This window comes from Gallus gallus, chromosome 12, assembly GCF_016699485.2.
Source record: "Gallus gallus isolate bGalGal1 chromosome 12, bGalGal1.mat.broiler.GRCg7b, whole genome shotgun sequence".
Taxonomy (NCBI): Eukaryota; Metazoa; Chordata; class Aves; order Galliformes; family Phasianidae; genus Gallus; species Gallus gallus.
In genome coordinates this window covers 1,507,375-1,520,902 of record NC_052543.1, presented here as the reverse complement: position 1 = coordinate 1,520,902, position 13,528 = coordinate 1,507,375, and the positions used below count along the sequence as shown (strand labels likewise).

Sequence of the window (13,528 nt, the reverse complement as noted above, 5' to 3'; positions counted from 1 at the left end):
ACCTCCCAATGGGAACAGCCTCAGCAGGGCCAGGCAGGAAGGAAATCATCACTTCCCTCCCCTTTCCTCTCAAACAATCGGTCAGTAGGCCTGCCCTGGCTTGGAAATCTCCCTGGCGATGTGAACTACGGTTCCTCCCTCGCCCCGTGCCCCAGCTGGCGGCAGGAGGAGAAACGCGATGCACTTTAAAGGGAGGCTTTCTGCCCCGTCTGGGAAAGCCCTGCTCTCTTCTCTTCCTCTCTCCCACTTGAGCGGGTTGGCGCAGATCGGCCTCGGCTGTGCCACAGAGGTCTTCACCTCCGTGCGTGGGCCCTGGGTGCCGAGCTGGCTGCTGCTGGGCTGGGGAACAGCACAATCCATGCTGCCACCTGCCAGCACTGGCGGCCCCTGCTCAGCCTCACTGCGCATGGGGAAGGGGCTCGAGGACGACCCGTGTGTCCACCCCCGGGCACTGGGTGCAGATTTTGCCCAGCCTGTAGCCTGCTCCCACGGTAGCCAGCTTGCATCCCCTCCTTTTTTTGTCCCAGAACTTATTTACTTTCTAAGCACTTCAGACGTTCGCTACCTCGATTTTTGATTTAAGCTGCCAGCTCTTGGCTGCCGGCCCTATCGGCGCCTGCGTTGGATGTATCCGTCCCTGTGCCCACCGAGAGCCGCCCAGGCGCGGGGCCGCATTCCTGGCTTCTGGGAGATAAAGGCGGCGTGGCTGTTGCCGTCTTCCTGTCACCGCCTCTTCCCTCCGTGTCCCCCACCCGCTGTTCCCATTGACAGGGGCCGGCGCGGAGGGCGAGGCGGACGGGCCGGGCTCCAGCGGGGAGCTGGTCTACACTGTGATGCTGGCCATTTCTCTCGACATCTTTTGTTCTCCCGCTTGCTTGGAAGAGTCTGTCTTCAAACAATCCCCCGCTGAAGTGTTTCTTATTCATGCCACCTGCTCCGAGGGGGGCTCGGACCGCAGCCTCCTGAGAACGGGCGTCTCTGGGGCCGCTTTTGTTCTCTCCCGGAGGCCGCCCTGCCCCTTCCACCCTTCCCCCGGGGCACCGCACACGCTTCCCCCCCCGGCCCGTGTAATTCTCCCACCCCTTTTCCCAGCGAGGCAGCGAGCACTGAGCGCCTCACCGAGCTGCTTCTCCCGGCCTGGCCCCGTCCTGCTGCGCGGGGCAGGCAGGTCCTGGGCGTCTGGAGGGAGCTGGAGAAACGTGACGAACGTGTAAATAGTGTCTGTGTCCAGTGTGTCGTTGGAGCAAGCGAAACGAGGAAGTTTCCTTTCCTTTCCTTTCTTTTCTTTTCCTTTCCTTACAACTTCTGTGCAGCGTCGTGCTTTCCCGTGTGGATGTGTAGCTGGATCGTAATCGCAGCGCTAGGTGTGCCCATAGGAAGCGCGGGGTTGGGAAACGTACACTATTTATGGTCCTCCCTCTGCCTCCCAGTGCATCCGTCTACTTTTGTTAAATTTCAATAAACTTATTTGTAGATCCTGCAGGTCTGGGGGCTGCTTCCCTGCGGAAGGTTGGGGCTGCGAGCGGCCGAGCCTGTGCCAGGAGGGGCATTTTGGAGCTCCGAGGAATCTCAGCTTTTTTGGAAGGTGAAGGCAGCCTCTGGCCGGCACCGCAGCGATGGTGGAACTGAGCAGCAGTGCCTGCGCAGCACCTCCCAGCGGCCCCCAGTGAAGCGCTGTGCCTGGGGCCAGCGGGGCCAGCGGTGGGTGGTGGCTTGTTAGTGGTGGCACTTGATGAATCTGAGCTCTTCAGCTCTCTTTACCTGCTCATTTCTTCCGACGTGGGCAGCAGTGCTTGCAGGGGGCTGCTCGGGTGAGCATGAGTGCCGGCAGGGAGGGTTCCTGCTGCTGTGCTGCGCCCGAGTGGGACGGTAACGGTGACATCTTTGATGCCACAGCTTGAGAGCTGGGCTTCGCTATTTATGATCTACAGGAGCGAATCGGATTCCTCTTTCTCAACCAGAGCGCATCTCCCGCCTGGGCTGCGCTGACTCAGACCTTCCTGCCCCAGCACTGGAGCGCTGCCGGGACGGGATCTGCGCGTCCGCTCCTTAATCACTCGCCTGACAAATCAGTGCCTCATCAATCGCACCAACGCAGTGCGTTTCTCATCACCGGCGTGACCCCGTGCTGGGCTGCTGCCTGCTGCCCCGGCCTCACCGGACGGAGCGAGCATGATCTCAGTGAAGTCCTGCATCCTGCTCTGCCCTGCAGCCCTGCGAGTGTTTTCCTGCCACCGTGTTCACATCATTTCCTCCACTCTAGCCGATTGCAAAACGAGCAGCTGACAAAGGCTTTAAGGAGAGCGATGACTGCTGTGGCTCTAGGGGATGCTGGGGTCCCCATGCAGCTGGGTCTGCCTGTTGGTCCAGGGGGACCAAACCCCATGGGGATGGCTCACAGTGTCCCGGCGGCAGCGCTGGCGTCATGGCTGGGTGAAGCTGAACAATGCGGCGGCGCTGGCTCAGCTGCAGAGCGGCTTCACGTCCTGCTGGGACGTGTGGCTGTGCCCCATCCCTCCGTGTCAGCCCCCCGCCCGGCCCTGACCCCTGCGGCTACCCCGGGTGACACCCAGCCTCCTGCGCATGAGGATGGAAAATTTTAGGCATTTCTTGAGCCTGTTTATGGCCCCAGGCAGGCGGCATGGGAGGGAAGGGCAGCACCAGCCCGCACTGCGATTTCTTGGCTCCTGGCAGAGGCTCCTTGGCAGGGCAGCAGCACTCTGCCCTCTGCCCCTGCGGCACTGTGACCACACTGGGATCTCAGCCCAGGGGTGGAGGACGGAGGCCTGAAGCCATCGGCAGGAGATAAGATGGGCAGGGCTGCGTGGAGGGGCTGGGGACGGATTCGGTGTGGTGACACGATGGCGTTCCTGTTCCCGGGGAGTGCTTCCGGAGATTCAGCTCTGCTTCCTTCCCCGCGCCGGCCGGGTTGGGTGGCTCCCACTTGGACCCCGTTGTTGGGTGACGTTTCCATCCTCACGGCGTGTTCCCGTGTCTGTGGCCACGGGGACAGATGGGGGGAGCTGGCACCAGCGGGGATGCCCCGGGATGCAGCTGGCCCGTCCCCAGTAGTTGGGCCATGGAGGCACTGGGGGCGGTTTGTCCCCCCTCGCTCCGTGCTGTGGCGGTCTGAGGGAACACGGGGGACACGGGTAGGGAGTGTCCCCACGCAGGCCTGTTTGTCACCAACATGTTGCCCCAGGAGCAGAAGGCAGCGGGGCCGCTGTGGCCCTGCCTCTCCCCAGCTGCTGCCTTCAGGCTGACTTCATATACCACTGACAGTGATGGTGACGTATGGGTGCCGCCTTCCCAGCCCCCCGCACCCTCTCGCCACCCTCACACCCAGGCACGGGTGGGCAGTGAGGCCGCTGCCCCCCTGCCTGTCCCCACGCCCAGGGATGCATCCACAGCCTCCTCCCGCGTCCCCCAGGCAGGAAAACAGCGGCTGAGCCAGCAGTACAGTCTGCACGCAGGACGTCCTGGCTCCCCGTGACCCCTGCGTGCCTCGGGGACACCACGGCACCGGGGACACCGCGCTGGGGACACCACCACCGCCACTCTGGGGACACCCGCTGCCCTCGGGACGCCGTCGTGGGGACAGCGGCACCTCGGGGACACCACCGCAGTGCCACACCGGCCGCGGCGCCACCCCTGCCCTGAGGACATCCCTGTCCCGGGGACACCCCGCGGGGATCCCCGGCCGGCTGCCCCCCCGCCCCGCGGCGCCCCCTACCGGAGGCCCCGCCCCCGTGCCCGGGCTCCGCCCACCGCCGCGCCGGGCTCGGGGCCGGACGGGCCGTACCAAACGCGACGCGGGCGGAGGGGAAACCGTCCCCGCCCGGTCCGGCCGCGCCGCGGGACGTAACGGGTGCCCGCCGCCGCCCCGCGCCCCGAACCCCTCCGGCGGAGCGCCGCCGCCTCCGCGCCCCGGGCCGAGCGGGGCCGGAGCGGGGCGGGAGGCCGCTCCCCCGCGGCGGCGGGCGTGGTGCGCGCCGGGCCGCTTTAAAAGGGGGCGGCGGGGGGGAGGCAGCGCTGGTGGAGCTGCGGCGGGACGCGAGCGGAGGGCGGTGGGGCTGAGAGGGGGCGCAGCCCAGCGGCAGGGCCGCACGTGGCCGCCCCGCCCCGGCCGCGTCCCGGGGGCTTTGTGTGGCGGCGGCGCCCGGCCCGGCCCCGGACAAAGGCGTCGAGGGAGGGGAGCGTTGCGGCGCGGCGCGGCGCGGGGCCGCCCGGTGCGCGCAGGATGCGCGGGGGCTGCGCGGCGGTGCTGGCGCTGGTGCCGGCGCTGCCCTGGCTGGTGCCGGCCGTCCTGGCGGTCCTGGCCCGGCAGTCCCCCGAAAAACCGTCGGCGGCGCCGCTGCTGACCCGACGGCCCTTCCTGGTGGCCTGGAACGCGCCCACGCAGGACTGCAAGCCCCGCTTCCAGGTGGCCCTGGACTTCAGCGTCTTCGACCTGCAGGCGTCACCCAACGAGGGCTTCGTGGACCAGAACCTCACCATCTTCTACAAGGAGCGCCTGGGGCTCTACCCCTACTACAACAAGCAGGGGAAGCCCGTCAACGGCGGCGTGCCGCAGAAGAGCAGCCTGGCTGAGCACCTGGCCCGGCTGCAGGAGAACATCGGCAAGTACATCCGCTCGGCCACCTCGGAGGGGCTGGCGGTCATCGACTGGGAGGAGTGGCGGCCCATCTGGATGCGCAACTGGAAGCCCAAGGACGTGTACCAGGAGGTGTCCCGGGAGCTGGTGGAGCAGCGGCAGCCGTTCTGGTCCCCGGAGAAGGTGAACAAGCAGGCGGTCTTCGAGTTCGAGTCGGCTGCGCGGCACTTCATGGTGACAACGCTGCGCTACGCCAAGAGCTTCCGGCCCAAGCAACTCTGGGGGTATTACCTCTTCCCCGACTGCTACAACCACGACTACAGCAAGAACAAGGAGAGCTACACGGGGCAGTGCCCCGACGTGGAGAAGACGCGCAACGACCAGCTGGCGTGGCTGTGGAACGAGAGCATGGCGCTCTACCCCTCCATCTACCTCGACCCGCTCCTGGCTTCCACACCCAACAGCCGGAAGTTTGTCCGGGCGCGGGTGATGGAGGCCATGCGCATCTCGCAGCAGCACCACGAGGGCTACAGCCTGCCCGTCTTCGTCTACACGAGGCCCACCTACAGCCGCAAGATGGATGTGCTCAGCCAGGTAGGGCTGGTGGTGGGGCTGCCCCCTGGTGAGGAGTCCAGAGCCTCGGCGGTGTCCTTGGGAGGTCCTTGTCCTGCACGTGGGTGGCCTCAAGCCGTGGAGAAGAGGTTCCGGGCCAGCTGTGTGCTGCTCCCTGGAGTGTGGCGGCTTCAGCCACCGTGGCAGTGCCACCGTCACCTTGTGTTTTTGCTGTCTGCGGCTGGGCAGCAGGACCGGCCCCTTCCAGTGGCACTGAGGGCCTCGTTCCCTGGCAGAGGGGCTGGTGGGTGCTGTCACCAGTCCCTCTAGTGCCACCAGATGTGGGGTCCTTGCAGCTGGCAGGGGGGGGTGTGAGAGCCCATGGCTCTTGGGTGCCCTGGCCCTGGAGAGTTGGAGTAGGCTGGTCCATGGGAGGCTGGGATCATCCCCTGCTTCCACGTGTCTCTGGGACACGCTGTGCTGCATGGGGCTCACAGGCGCTAACTGGGCTCTGTCCACACAGCCGGACCTCATCTCCACCATCGGCGAGAGCGCGGCGCTGGGAGCAGCCGGGGTCATTTTCTGGGGTGACGTGGAGTACACCAAAAACCGGGTAGGTCTGAGTTCTGCCCAGGCACCTGCAGCGTGAGGCTGGGGTGGTCTCTGCACGTGGGGCGTTTCCCTCCCTGGGACACACCAGCGTGCCCTTGACACCCCTGTTGGTATTTTTTTTTTCCCCCTAGGAGTCATGCCAGACAATCAAGGATTATATGGAAGGAGACCTGGGCCGCTACATTGTCAATGTGACGACGGCAGCGCAGCACTGCAGCATAACGCTGTGCCACGGACAGGGCCGCTGCAAGCGCAGGAACAGCACCGCCAATGTCTTCCTGCACCTCAACCCTGCCACCTTCCAGCTGCAGCGCCGGGATGAGGAGCAGCCCCAGCGTCCTCTCATCTGGGCTAAGGGCCACCTGTCTCATACTGACGTGCACTTCCTACAGACCCACTTCCGCTGTCACTGTTACCAGGGCTGGCAGGGCAACTCCTGCCAGCAGTCAGCTGGACCTCATGGGAGTGCCCCTGGCCCCCTGGCACCGATGGGTCTGGGGGTGCTGCTGGTGTTCTGGATGTGGTGCTAGCCAGGCCAGACTGAGCAGGGGAGCCTTGCACCCTTTTTTGTAGTGGTGTAGCAGACCTGTTGGAGACAGCCCTAAATCGCCTGCTGGCAGCTCGCTGTTGGGATGCCTCGGGGAGGTGGGGTTGCCCTCTCCTGCCCTCTGTGCTAAAGGGCTGGGGACAGAGGGCAGGGTTTTTTTGGGGGGGGGAGGGGAAGGGAACCTCTCCTGTTGTAAGGAGAGGGAATGGGGCAAGAGGGGTATGGGGGCAGGGAGGTGGGTGCTGTGTGGTGCTGAGCCCCCGTGTGCTGCCCGACACCAAAGTGCTTTACCTCAATTAAAACCGGAGGAGCGAGAGAGGGGCGTGACGTGCTTGGGGCGGGGGTTGCGGAGGCGCGGGACGGGTCCTCCATCCCACCACCCCCGCTGTTCCCCCGATCTCCGGCGGCTGTAGGGCTGTGGCTGCCGCGGGCTCAGCCACGCCGGGGCCACCCACGTGGAGGCGCCGTGGCCCCGCCCGTAGCCCCGCCCCCCGGCGGGGCTCCGCCCTCGGACCGTCTTTGGCCACGCCCCCGCAGCGCCCGCCCGCAGACCTCCCCCCGCCTTAGCCCCGCCCCCGGGCATGTCGGCCCCGCCCCTCGCAGCGTGACCGGTGAGTGGGGCTGCGCGGGGCGGCGGATGGGGGCACGGCGGGCTGGGGCGGGGGCGGGGGGGCCGCGTCGGCACGGCGTCGTCCGTCGCTCAGCGAGGGTGGGGGGAGCGGCCGCCCGGCCAGCGCCCACCCGGGGCTCCGTCCCGCGTCCCCGCCCTCTTCCTGCAGCTCGCTGTCCGCAGATGGGGTCGTCGCGCGGCCGCTCTCCCCACGGGAGTCCCCGCGGGCTGCAGTTCCGCGCCCTGCGTGTCTCTGGCCGTGCTCCCCAGCTCCCGGTGCCGTGTGTTCCCCCCAGCGGTGCTGCAGATGCCGCCCGTCCCCTTAGCAGCATCCCCTTCGCGGTGACCTTTCCCACCGCTCCCCTTTCCTCCCTCCTTCTTCCCTCCCCCCCGTCTGTTTATCTTTCCAGCTCTGCTCCCCATCCACCCGTCACTGGCTGTGGTGCCAGACTGCCCGCTGATAACTCTGGGGACCTCCTGCAGGGAGGCGAGGTGGCCTCACGTGGCTGTCACCAGCGGGGCTGGAAGCCCTCCCCGACTCCAGCTGAGGATAAAAGCGCTGCGATCGTCCGCACAACGCTGTGTCGTCCCTGAGCGGGTCCGGTCCCCCCGCAGCACCATGGCACCCGGGTGGCTTTGCTGGGCTCTCCTGCTGCTCCTGCCTGCCCCAGTCCGTGCTGCCGGACCTGGCCCTGTTCTGGTCAACCGCCCCTTCGTCACTGTCTGGAACATCCCCAGCGAGCCCTGCGCCCAGCAGTACAACGTCACCCTGCCCCTGGGGGTCTTTGATGTCGTGGCCAACACGGAGGAGGCCTTCATAGGGCAGGACATCGCGCTGTTCTACAGCTCACACCTGGGGCTCTTCCCCTACTACACGGCACAGGGGCAGCCGGTGGACGGGGGGCTGCCGCAGAACGCCAGCCTGGTGGCCCACCTGCAGCGGGCCAGGCGGGACATCGGGGCCGCGCTGCCCAGCACCAGGTATGACGGGCTGGCTATTGTTGACTGGGAGCAGTGGCGCCCGTTGTGGGCCCGCGACTGGAGCTCCATGGACATCTACCGGGAGAAGTCGGAGGAGCTGGTGCGGCGGCAGCACCCGCTGTGGCCTCACAGCCACGTGGAGGAGGTGGCCCAGCAGCAGTTCCAGAAAGCTGCCCGCGCTTTCATGGAGCAGACGCTGCGGCTGGGCGAGGCCATGCGGCCTGCCGGCTACTGGGGCTTCTACGGCTTCCCCGACTGCTACAACAACAACTTCAGCGACCCGCTCTACAACGGTAGCTGCCCGGTGGTGGAGCAGCAACGCAACCAGGAGCTGGGTTGGCTCTGGAATTGCAGCCGGGCACTGTACCCCAGCATCTACCTGCCGCAGCAGCTCCAGGGCACCGACAAGGTGCTGCGCTATGTCCGGTACCGCGTGGCCGAGGCCTTTGCTGTCCAGAAGGGCATCCTCAGCAATGCCGTCCCTGTCCTGCCCTACACTGAGATCATCTATGCCAACACCTCTGACTTCCTCTCTGAGGTGAGGCTAGTGGGGATGGGGGGGGCTGCTGGGCGTCCTGATGCTCCTGGTGCTGTGCCAGGGAAAGTGACCAATGGGTCGCACCGGTGGTTTTTGGCTCTGCTGCAGTGTTGTGGTGGTATGTGGGGTGGCACCGTGCCCAGATGACCTCTTGTCTCCCCTCGGGCACAGGAGGACCTGGTGAACACTATTGGGGAGAGTGCGGCTCAGGGAGCCGCCGGCATCATCATCTGGGGGAGGTCTGCTGACACTGCCTCCAAGGTGAGTTGGGCAGGGGCTGTGAGACCCCATCACCAATGCAGGACCCCCTCTGCCCTGATGGGACTGTGACACCACCTCCCCTTGCAGGAGAAGTGCCTGAAGCTGAGAGACTACCTTGATGGGGCCCTGGGCCACTACATTGTCAACGTGACAACCAGTGCCCAGCTGTGCAGCCAGAGCCTGTGCTCAGGGAATGGCCGCTGCGTGCGCAAGGAGGGCAAGGTGGCCTTCCTACAGCTTGACCCCAACCGCTTTGCCATCAACCTGAAAGCCAAAAAACCCCAGCCCGTGGTGTGGATCCTGAACGCCGACAGTGACATGTCCCAGCTGGCTGAGGGCTTCACCTGTCAGTGCTACAGCGGCTGGCGGGGAGAGCACTGTGACAGCCACGGCTCCTCTAATAAGTGAGCAATGGCTGCCTTCCGTGCTGTGCTGGACACCTGATGAGATGGGGAGGGTCACGATGCCCTTCCTGCAAGTGGGAAGCATGGGAAGAAAAGCCCAGGCTGCTAATAAAACCACTGTGCATCCTATAGGGTTGCTACATTCTTTTACTGTGGTTCTACCGGTGGTTGCTGAGTTGGGAATGGCAACGGGAGGGGTGCAACAGCCATGTCCTTCAGTGCCACCCAGCTGCGCCACAGGATCAGGCGTCAGGCTGTGGGTGTACAGTGTACCCTCTGATGGCATACAGAAGTCTTGATGTGCTCTTTTCCCCACTCTATGGCTTATAGGTGTGCCCTGCCATCCCTTTGTGTTGTGGGGTAGGGTTGGCAGGGACTGCTGGAGGTCATCTGGTGCCACTCAGAGCATCTGCCCCAGCCCTGTGCCCACGTTTCCCAGGAAAAGAGCTCACAAGCCTCTGAGGGCGACTTGTGCCAGCGCTGGGTCTCAGCACAGCCCAAGTGTTTGCTGACGCTCAGACGGAACTCAGCTGTGCTCCAGGCTGCACCCACTGCCGCCGCCTGTTCCTGAGCAGCACTGAGGGAGATTGGCTCCGTCCTCTCTGCCCCGCCCTGCTGGCCTTTACGGACACGGAGCCCCTTCTGCACGCTGAGCGGTTTCAGCCCTTTCCATCCCGCACCGGCCGCAAACCCAATGGGTCGCTCCGTGCCTCTCAGTGCTCTCAGTGCCAGGCCTACGCGGCGCTCAGGGACCTTCCGGGACCCTCCTGGCTTTGCCCCAACGCCCACCCGGCCACCACGGCGCGTGGGGCTGAGCGGCCGTTGCGCTCCTCGCGGCGGGGGCGGTTGGAACCCGGAGCCAGTCGGGAGCCGCGGGCAGCCGGCAGGACGCGACCCGGCCGCTCCGCACCATGCCAGCCCGCCGCCGGCACACGCGGAGCCGAGGCCCGGCGAAGGAGCCGTCCGCGGCACGAACGCCGCCCGCCCGGGAAGCGGAGGGGCCGTCCGAGGCCTCGGGGGCCGCTTCGCCCTTCGCCGAGGGCCGCGGCACGCAGACGGGCGGTCGCCTTCGGCGCGGGGAGAGCCGGCGCGGAGCCGACGACCGCTCGGCCTTCGGCGTGCCCGGCAAACGCCGCAGGAGGGCGGAGAGCGCCCGGCGAGGAGAGGACGCGCCTTCCGCGCACGGCGAGGTACGGCCGTGTCTGTACGCGGCCCGGCGCCCGGAAGGTTCTCCTGGCGGCGAGGGGCGAGCCGGGAGAGGAGCCCGGGCAGCGGAGGAGCCGAGGGCTCTCCGTGCCGCGACGCGACGCGACGCGACGCGACGCGCGGTCCCGCTTCTCCTCCTCGTTCTCCCCCTCGACCCGGTGCCGACCGACTCCGCTCTCCGCGTTTCTTGCAGCTCCTCCTCCGCCGTCCCGCCGACTCCAGCGGCGATGCCCGCCCGCGCCTCCGCGGCCGAGGAAGAGCCGGGCCGAAGAGGAGAGCCCCGGCCGACGCCGCCCGTCCGCCGCCACGAGCGGCCGCTGCCGCCCTGCCGGCCCCCGCTGCAGCAGCACGCGGCGACACGTGGCGGCTCCTGGCGCCCTGCCCGCTGCCGCCACCCACCGCCCGCATCGCGCCCGTCCGCACGGTGTTCTCACCGTGCCACCTGCGGCCTCTCACGGCGCCCAACCTCGCGCCGTGCCCACCGCCGCTGCGGGCTCCCTGGGCCGCCCTGCCTGCCCTTGCCACCCCTGGCTGGCAGTGCCCGTGCTGCTGGGGCCGGTGGTGGCTGCAGCCCCTCTGGCCGTGCTGCAGCCCCTGGCTTCCTTGGCGGCAGCCCCTCCTCTGGCCGTGCTGCAGCCCCCGGCTTCCATCTCAGCCCCCAGTAGCCCCCAGCAGCCTCACCTACCAGCAGGGAGATCACGGGCTGGCAGCCCAGAGCGGGCAGTGTGAGGGACGGGAGGAGAGCAGCCCCGGGAGGGATCAGGGGCCGGTAGATGTAGATGATGAAGAAGAGGATATAGAGATAGTTGTTGTATAGATAGTTAGAGGGTATGATGATAGTTGATAGCGATGTAGATTAGTTGATAGCGACGTAGATTAGTTGATAGTGACGTAGATAGTGAGATAGACAGCTGATGGTGGTATACAGGTAGTAAACAGATAGCAGAGAGCAAGATGGGTTATTGGTAGAGAGGTGGTTTGTGAATAGCAAGGTAGTTAGCAGCAAGCAAGAGTTAGTAGCAATGTAGTTAGATCATAGCCAGATAGCTGATAGGGGGATGCAGGATAGAAAGATGGGTGACTGGGAGATAGTTAATTTATAGCCTGTGATATAAGAAGTTGCTAAAAAGAACTTAATCTCTGTTTCAGATGAGCCATTGCGTCCTGGGACACCTCTCTCCCCGCCAGCATGGGGTGAAGAGCAACACCTGATGCTGCCCCAGCGCTGGCAGAAGAACAGCAGCTCTGCAGAGACCCGTCCTGCCAGCAGAGCATCACGGAGAAGAAGACGCGCCTTCTGCTCACAGGAAGGTACTCGTGCTGCAGCCGCCTCCCTGGCAGCCCCAGCAGCCCCGCACTGCCCCGCTTGCAGCTGCGGCCCCACCAGGGCAGCTGCAGGTGATGGGCTGGCAGCCCAGTGCGGGCTGTGCGAGGGGCAGGGGGAGGGCAGCCCTGGGGCTGTGGGGGGCTGAAAGCGTTGGATAGTGAGACAGTTCTTGGGTTGATAGTGGACAGCAAAAGAATTGACAGGGAGAGAGTTGGTGGATAGTAAGAAACCTAGTGTATAGCAAGACAGTTGATAGCAAGAAAAATAGTTGGTAGTGAGATAGTGGAAAGACAGTGCATAGCAAGACAGGTAATTGATAGATGGTGTGTAGATCGAAGATACTTAGTGGAAAGCAAAAGAGTTGCTAGTGAGATAGATAGTTATATCATACTGGGATATTTGATTGGGAAATAGGGGACAGAGACATTGTGAGATAGCTGATAGACAGAGTTGATAGCGATACTGAAAGTTGATAACAGGAATTTCTTTGGTCTCTGCTGCAGATGAGCCACGGAGACCTGGGACACCACTCTCCCCTCCAGCATGTGATGAGGACCAACGCCTGATGCTGCTTCAGCGCCGGCAGAAGAACAGCAGCTCTGGGAACACCCGTCCTGCCAGCAGAGCATCACAGGGAAGAGGACGCACCTTCTGCTCAGAGCTAGGTATGGCTGTGTGTGTGCGCATGGCCCAGCTCCCAGCACCTCCTCCTGGCTGGGAGGGGCGTTCCCATGAGGTGAGCCTGGGGCAGCGGAGGAGGTGAGGATGGCCAGAGACGTTCTGCATCTTCATCACTGAGGGCACATCTCGGGTGGAAACACCGGCGGGGCTCTGACAGTCTCTGAATGCTTTGCCCTGAATTGGAGGTTGAAACCAAATCACAGATGTTTTTCTATACAGGTTTCTTTGTTTTTGCAATTCAAAGTCTTTCTTCTCTTATCCTTCTGATTTTTTGTTTTGACACGAGGGCGACTGCCTTTTCTCCTTTGCATTTCAGTTACTCTTCTCCTGTAAGCCGAGCTTTGACAGAGTTGATGTCCAAAACAGCCGAGGAAGAACTGGACTGAAGAGGAGAGCGCCAGCTGACAGCGCCCGTCTGGTGTGATGTGCCCAGAGAGAGACTCGTCCAGCAAGAGATAGAGTAGATAGGGAGCATAGGGACCCAGTTAGCTCTAAAATGTCTTAGTAGTGCAGTTGTAAGAAAGCTCTGTAAATAAATTGTATGCCATTGTTTTCATATCCTTACACTGTGTCCAAAACTGTGTTTGTTCGTAGCCCGATATGCCTAGAAATAAATGACAGAACAATAAATCTTTTCCTCTGATCTTCTGTGGCGGTGGTGGTTTTGTTTGTTTCGTGGTGGAATCCTAAAATGATTTTATAGTTCCTCTCACAGAGGAAGCAGCAGCAGCTGTTCTAACATCGGGTTAGCAGTTTTTTATACCAAGCAAGCTCTAGATTCTTAGCCACAGGGAGCAGAAGGCAGGATAACGCCTGCATGCAGCACGCACTGAGCACGTTCTTAATGCCAGCCTCTGAGGGAAAGGTCGGAGTGCGGAGAGCACTGCCCAAAGGAGCAAGAGCACTGCCCACGCACCCCTGACCCCACGTTCACCACCCCGAGGCCTCCCTGCGGGCGCTGCACAGAGCCTCAGGCGCTGGGGCTGAAGGTGTGAGGGGAGAATAAATCTGGGTTTGAATTTTAGGAGGAGAACAAATTCAAACTTCCAGAAAGGCAAGGCAGGATGGGATTTGTTACTGCAAAGTAAATAAGGAAGGGACGCAGCTGAGCAGATACTTTACCCTTGTAATCTCCCCTTGGCACGGGTGGACATCAGCTCATGGTGTTTCATTGCGGTGATGCACTGTAGAAGCAACATCTCCAGCCTGGCGTGT

General features: G+C 63.8%; 3 protein-coding genes across 4 annotated transcripts; all 3 read left to right on the top strand.

Annotated features, from left to right (window-relative positions):
• The first annotated feature begins 4,031 nt into the window (after window positions 1-4,031).
• Window positions 4,032-6,621, top strand: HYAL2 (hyaluronidase 2). Its single transcript, XM_414258.8, has 3 exons — window positions 4,032-5,188; window positions 5,670-5,759; window positions 5,890-6,621. Exons 1-3 carry the CDS (start codon window positions 4,241-4,243, stop codon window positions 6,286-6,288), a joined length of 1,437 nt encoding a protein of 478 aa, XP_414258.3. The 5' UTR covers window positions 4,032-4,240; the 3' UTR covers window positions 6,289-6,621.
• A 255-nt stretch (window positions 6,622-6,876) lies between these two features.
• HYAL1 (hyaluronoglucosaminidase 1) lies at window positions 6,877-9,228 on the top strand. 2 transcript variants are annotated; one of them, XM_015292794.4, is made up of 4 exons: window positions 6,877-6,916; window positions 7,399-8,434; window positions 8,606-8,695; window positions 8,783-9,228. In XM_015292794.4, the coding sequence occupies exons 2-4, from the start codon at window positions 7,535-7,537 to the stop codon at window positions 9,101-9,103; spliced, it is 1,311 nt and encodes a 436-aa protein (XP_015148280.2). In that variant the 5' UTR covers window positions 6,877-6,916; window positions 7,399-7,534; the 3' UTR covers window positions 9,104-9,228. The 2 variants fall into 2 exon arrangements, with proteins under 2 accessions (XP_015148280.2, XP_015148279.2); XM_015292793.4 differs by having other exon boundaries at window positions 7,326-8,434.
• Window positions 9,229-9,456: 228 nt separating this feature from the next.
• Window positions 9,457-12,956, top strand: LOC121106615 (proline-rich protein 36-like). Its single transcript, XM_040646457.2, has 4 exons — window positions 9,457-10,289; window positions 10,499-11,616; window positions 12,136-12,297; window positions 12,630-12,956. Exons 1-2 carry the CDS (start codon window positions 10,011-10,013, stop codon window positions 11,120-11,122), a joined length of 903 nt encoding a protein of 300 aa, XP_040502391.1. The 5' UTR covers window positions 9,457-10,010; the 3' UTR covers window positions 11,123-11,616; window positions 12,136-12,297; window positions 12,630-12,956.
• The last annotated feature ends 572 nt before the right edge of the window (window positions 12,957-13,528 follow it).